General features: G+C 41.2%; 1 protein-coding gene across 1 annotated transcript; it reads right to left on the bottom strand.

Annotated features, from left to right (window-relative positions):
• Positions 1-484: 484 nt before the first annotated feature.
• CSUI_003217 (c2 domain-containing) lies at positions 485-5,988 on the bottom strand (the record flags this gene model as incomplete). The annotated part of the gene is made up of 4 exons (XM_068063415.1): positions 3,784-5,988; positions 2,340-2,507; positions 1,252-1,387; positions 485-570 (listed from the first exon to the last, which is right to left on the bottom strand). Coding segments are annotated over exons 1-4 (594 nt in total), but the record flags the coding sequence as incomplete, so codon positions are not given.
• Between the last annotated feature and the right edge of the window lie 686 nt (positions 5,989-6,674).

Below are 6,674 nucleotides of genomic sequence, written 5' to 3'. Positions count from 1 at the left end.
AGAGACAGACAGACAGACAGACAGACAGAGAGACAGACAGAGAGACAGACAGACAGACAGAGAGACAGACAGAGAGACAGAGAGACAGACAGACAGAGAGAGGGATACACACAGTCTTTGTGAACACCTCTATGTATACACAGACACACCTATACAAGATCTACATATGTATAGAACTTGTATATGATCTGCCTAAGTATAGATGAGATATAGAAATGTAGGATGATCGACTGGCAAAAAGAAAAGAATGTAAGAAGGAAGAGACGCAAGAAAGATCAGAAGGGACGTAGAAACAAGAGGATGAGTCCATGAAAGATCGGGTAAAGCTATTCCCGTCTTCTTCTCTTCTCTTTAGTTTCACTTTCAATAAAGTGCTCCTCGACACGAGAAAGAAAGAACGAAAGAAAGAGATACATCGACTTTCCTCCACTTCTTCTTTGATCCCATTCTTTTCTTTCTTTATTTCATTCTTTTTCTTTTTACCTTTGCTAGCCCGAGGGAGGTCTTCTACTCGATGCACCGTCACGTAGACGTGAAAGAGTCGCGCTCCTGCCTCTCTTGTAGGAATCTCTACGCATCAAACATCACACACGCACATAAATAAGACATACCCATACATGCACATACATACATATACATGCACATACATACATATACCTGCACATACATACATACACCTGCACATACATACATATACATGCACATACATACATATACATGCACAAACAGATCTTCATCTATACATAGTCCTGCATATTCATACGTATTCGTACATAGTGCATATTCATACATACATCCATACATACGTCTTCGTACAGATTCATAGACATACACCTTCACACACGGATTTTCATACAGACAGCTTCTCGTCTATACGTAGTAGTAGATGACTCCACATATATTGATGTCTCCTGTACAGGTGTATGTACACCACACCTCCACATCTCTACATGCGGGGGTGGAACGTGAGAGATGATCCGTATCTCTTCTCAGCTATGCAGTAGAAAGAGAACTACTCTTCTATTAGCCGAAGAGAAAAAAAGAAATAGCTATAACTAAAGAACCATAATGGAGAGAGGGGAAATTGTCACTCTAGGTAGATAGATAGATAGATCAAAGATAGATAGATAGATAGACAGATAGATAGATTAAAGACAGATAGATTAAAGATAGATAGAAAGGCATCTTTATACTTTGGAGATTGTTCCCGGAGAGAGGAACACGAGGAAGAGAGAAGTTTCTTTTTCTTACGGTTTGTGTCGATAACAGCCTTGCGTAGATCGACGAAGTCGTCTTGGTCTTCTTCATCCTCTAAAAGTTCTTCTTCTCCTGGGCTTGGAGGAGCCTCTCCAGGCGCACATGCGGAGATGGTGACACGTAACGTTCCCTATTAGTCATACATACACATACACATACATACATACATAGAGATACGTCACTCACATGCCTTCATACAAGCATTCTATACCTTCTTCTCATAAACAACTACCTACCTATCTCCCTAGTATCTACAAAGATGTATATAGATATATATGTATATATATATCTTGAGCCGGTATAGAATAGACGTGAATATAAAGACAGAGATGTACCTCTCAATTCTCAATGATAGAGAGAATACATTCGAAAACATGTTCGTATCTGCATCATACATATGTGCATAAACATGTAGAAATATGCAGCATAGATCATGTAGACGGCCTGATAGAGAAGAAGATACCTTGTGCTGCAGGCGATCTTCGGGTGTACATACACCCTGGGTCTCTCACGGAGCAAGCAAGGACACAAGTCAACGCCTTTGTATCTACCATCTCCACACATGCCAACACTTTCTGATACATGTTTACACATAGATACACATATCCATATTATATATATAGTCCAGTACCACTCTATCTATATATCTATGTAGCTATGCTATCTCCTCCTACATTCTGTTCAACTTTTCTTTTTCCTTCCCCAGAGAGAAACCGCCGTCCTCCTGAGAGGCATTTCTCTCGTCTTTATGGAGACCTAGACACATCGATGTTTTCGAAAGAAGTGAGAAGAAAGACCAATGCGAAGAAGCAAAGGAGATCTGGAAAATAAAGATCGTGATATTTAAGACGAAGATGCTGACATAAGAAAAAGAAGACGAAGAGATATACAGATCTTCTACTCAATCCGACTCTCTCTCTCTCTCTAAACTAGGGTCTAAGCCAGATATACATGCGACGTACATACATACATACGTATGCATATGTATATATATATATATATGTATATATATCCCCTGATCGTTCTTCTTCTTCTTTGCGTCTCTCGATTCTGGTCTAATCTTTTCTTCTTTTCTGTCTTACATGTATATCCGTATCATCCGGATTCTGTAGAGGAAGAGCTTTCCGGAGTTGATGCGTCTTTCTTAGTTGAACTAGTCTTAACTGGACGGAGACTCGGCCTAAGAGAGTATTGCGCCAAAAAGCATTCGCCGCTTGAACTTCGAACGTTATATACGCAGCCTCCCACTCCTAATAGGACAAAAAGAGAAAGAAAGAGAAAGAGAAAGCGTGAGAAAGAAAGGGTGAGAAAGAAAGAGAAAGAGAAAGCGTGAGAAAGAAAGGTTGAGAAAGAAAGAGTGAGAAGGAAAGGGTGAGAAAGAAAGAGTAAGAAAGAGAGAGAGAAAGAAAGAAAGGTTGAGAAAGAAAGAAAGAAAGAAGCCTAAGAGATACACAGAGGCATACAGAAGCGACCGTACACATGGAGAGATCAAGCTCTGTTAGACATACATTTAGACATACAGATCTTTATAGAGATATGAATATATGTATATACCGATGGATATATATACGTATGTATGGACGTATGGCTGTGTATAGGTAGACAGATGATAGACGTGGAGATGTACTATGTACGCATATGTCAATGTTAGATACCCCATGTATAAAGCTAAGACAGTAGTCGATAGACCCGAAAGAAAGAGACACATAGACAGGTAGAGAGATGTATCTATCTTCTATCGATCTATCTAGAATGGATGTGGCCTTCTCGTGTCACATCTCTAAAAGACTGTAAGATGATACGTGCAAGGAGCGCATATGTAATAGACGGAAAGAAAGAAGAGAAAGAGGCAGGTGGGGACGTAGAGAAAGATCTAGTCGACTCGCGGGCTACTGACAACATACAGAACACACATACGCAGTAGACATCTAGAATAGGCAAGAAGATGGCTTGTAGGAAGAAGAGAAGATGATAGAGCCCAGAAGATATGAAAGAGAAAGAAAGAAAGAAAGAAAGAGTGAGAAAGAAAGAAAGACACCTCTGTCTCACTCATGGTAAAGATCTGAACAGTGATAAGGCGAAACAATCTATCTATCTCTCTAACTCTATGAAGCCTGTCTTTATATGATGACTAAGGAAGAAGAGAGACTTTAAGAAAGGAACAGGAATTGATACATTCACTATCTTTCATGAATCCTTATACGAGTTGTACCTATACAGATATATATACAAGGAGTGTGAGGGATAAACCTTTACACTAATACGCACTGAAGAGGTGTAGATACACCAGGGTGCTGATATCGTATACGCCTGCAACTGCAGATACACCTCATGGCGATAAATAAAGAAAGAGAGACTACTAGACAGAAATTAAAGATAGACTTAAGAAAGATAGATTAGAGATAGATTAAAGATAGATTAAAGATAGATCTACGGTAGATCAAAGACAGACTGAAGATAGATAGACTAAAGTTAGATTGAAGATAGATTAGAGATAGAGAGGGAGGGAGGTGTATGTGTACGTACCTCATCTGTAAGACTAAGATCAGTCCATGCATGCGACTCGTCCCATGAGACAACGTTCGATTTTGCATACTTGACTTCTGTCCGGTACTCTCTCCCACAGCATCGAACTACTACAAGAGGATCGACAGGCTGACCTTTCTCGGTGACTAAATTCTGTGCCTCATGCACAGTGAAAAAGACGGAGTACACCCTCTTTTTCCCCATTGTCTTAACTTGAATCTTCCCTCTATGTGTCTATCTTTCTTTAATTCATCTATCTATCTTGATCGTCCCTTCTATCTGTCTCTCTCTATCTATCACCTATTATTTATCTATCTATTTATTTCAACGGTTCTGCAGGATTCTTTTGGGGTCTTTCCTTGAGTGTCTCTTCTTTTCACAGAATTTGCCCGTTAGAGTCGGCAATTCTCTTTAACGTGAAAATACGTAAAGAGACCATTTTCTTTTGTGCGTAAGAAAGAAGAAAGTCTGTCTCTCTCTCTCTCTAGGCTTCTATATGGACTAAGAAGATAGGGAGACGTTGTGGTAGAGGCTGTGAAGAGGCGAAAAGAAGAAGAAGACGGAGAGTCTGGGCGATCGATAGAAAGAAGAGGAAAGCCAGCATGGTGGAGATGCATATTAAGAGAGAAAGAAAGGAAGAGAGAAGATGCCGAAAGGAGGATGCAAAAGAAGAACGTGAAAAGAGAGAAAGGTATGTGTGCGTGTAGATGCTTGGCTAGCCTAGGTTATCTTAGGAGAGAAAGATAAGAAACACATAATAGGAAAAGCGATCTGAGACAAGAGATTCTCACGATAGAGAAGCTGACGGTATATAAAGAAGGGTCATGATGTATATCGAGGAAAAGATCTATTTCAAAAGGTACATACAATCTGCGAAAGATAGAAACAATTGAGTTCGAGAGATCTAGACGAGGTGTACATACACGTGAATGACAGACAAATCCTTTTCATATTTCATGAAAAGTGTAAAAAGTAGAAGTCACTTAAGAAGAAAAGAAGTGGGGGAGATATACGAAGAGATGGGAGACGAGAAGATACAGGCTCTCAGATTAGCAGAAGGAGATCTTCTTTGACGAAAGATACGGACTCGATATGAAGAGAAAGAGAAAGACAAAAAGAGAGTGACTTCGTTGAACGGAAGAAGTAAAGGAGAGGAAAAAGCAGACGAGAGAAAAGAAGGAGACAACTTTGATACAGAAAAGAGAGTGAGACACGTCCAGAGTGAAGAGAGATGAAAAGAGAATCCTTGTGAGCTTAGTCTGAGATGTCGGAGTTTCTATGGTGAAAAGGAAAAGAAGAAAAGCACTTGAGACAGACAGGTGGCTATTTCTCCTCTGTATAGAAGGGAGACGGCTGTTCCGAGAAGTCCATAGAAAATCTACTGCGGTGTTAATGCAGAAATACACGGAGAGGGATAAGCAAGAAGAGGAAGAGGACGAATTCTAGACAAAGAGGTGTATATGAGCCGATGCTTGGAGACGATGAACAGAGAAAAGAAGGAGGCTGGTAGCACAGAGGCAAAGATGACGTCGTTCCAGAAAAGAGTGACGAAGAGAGGTCGAGAAAGGAAGAAGACGAGGAAGCAAGCCAAGAGCAGAAAAGAAAAGAAGATCCACGGATTCCAGCCATATGCAGAGAAACACATCCGCGGGACGATCAGATCTACGAGGATGACGGGAACTCCCCCGAATACAAAGCGAAGAGGAGAGACGATGCAATCAAATGGCCAAGAGGACGGGCGAGGTTTCTCTTCTTCTGAAACGGAGGAGAAGTCAGAAGAAGAGAAGAAACAAAGCCAAAGTGGAGAATGATCATCTACTCTCTTTGGAGAAAAAGTCGGGGTAAAAGCAAGTAGGCCGATCCAGCCGGTAAAAGGGAAAGGAAAAAAGATGTAAACGGGAAGAGAAAGAAAAGCAGGAGAGGTAAGCCCTACTAGCAGGAGGACGACTATAATCTTGCAAAAGGAGAGTTTGAAAGACAAGGTATCTCCTTAGAGCGTCTCTGTCAATCTTCGAGAAATGAGACAGCTCGGCAAGCTGTCTTTGTAGAGAAAGAATGAAAGAACTTCTGTTCGGGATGAGGCGGTCATTCAGTGACATGCAAAGAGATACGATGGAGAGACGAAGAAAGGAGAAACAAAGACACTCGAGAACCGCGAAAAAGTCAGTCTTTTGACTCGAAGAGAAGACAAGGGGACAGGAAGTCCGAAAAATAGAGCATGGGACGAACGACTCCTTGGCCTTTACCGGGTAACTATCTCTATCTCTACTTCAGTTAGCTCATTTGCGAAGCTTGTATGAGAAACGACTCTCCTCGCGCGCATGCAATCTCAACGCACGTAGAAGAACAGACGTCGAAGAGTCTCGATGATCTATCTATGTGCTTGTCCTTCCTTGTACCGAGAAGATAGATCGATTGACACCTCAGTAAACGATGTACACTCTCTTTTCTTCTAAAATTGTCTGTATGGTTTTCATCCTTCCTTTCTTCTTTCTTTATTTCGAAAGGATTTAGATTCTTCTCGGGGACAGGAGTGCCATGATCTGTTGTGAGTGGTAAAAGTGATAAGAGAGCTAGATACCTCTGTTTTAGCTAAGAGAGCTAGATACATATGCTTCAAACTAGGGAGCTAGATACATCTGTTTCAGATTAAAGAGCTAGATACCTCTATCTTAGAGAGCTAGATGCCTCTGTTTGAGATTAGAGACCTAGAGACCTCTGTTTTATATAAGAGAGCGAGACACCTCTGTTTTGAATAAGAGATCTAGATAACTCGGTTCTGAATTAGAGAGCTAGGTGCTGTTGTGCCAGTCGAGGCAGCCGCGACCGCTCTGTTGCCATGTAGGCGCAGGCAGAATCGCGGTGGCTGCCCGGGCCGGACCAGTGAGAAG

The sequence above is a fragment of the Cystoisospora suis genome (assembly GCF_002600585.1).
Source record: "Cystoisospora suis strain Wien I chromosome Unknown contig_1408, whole genome shotgun sequence".
NCBI lineage: Eukaryota > Apicomplexa > Conoidasida > Eucoccidiorida > Sarcocystidae > Cystoisospora > Cystoisospora suis.
This window is presented reverse-complemented; position numbering and strand designations above follow the sequence as displayed.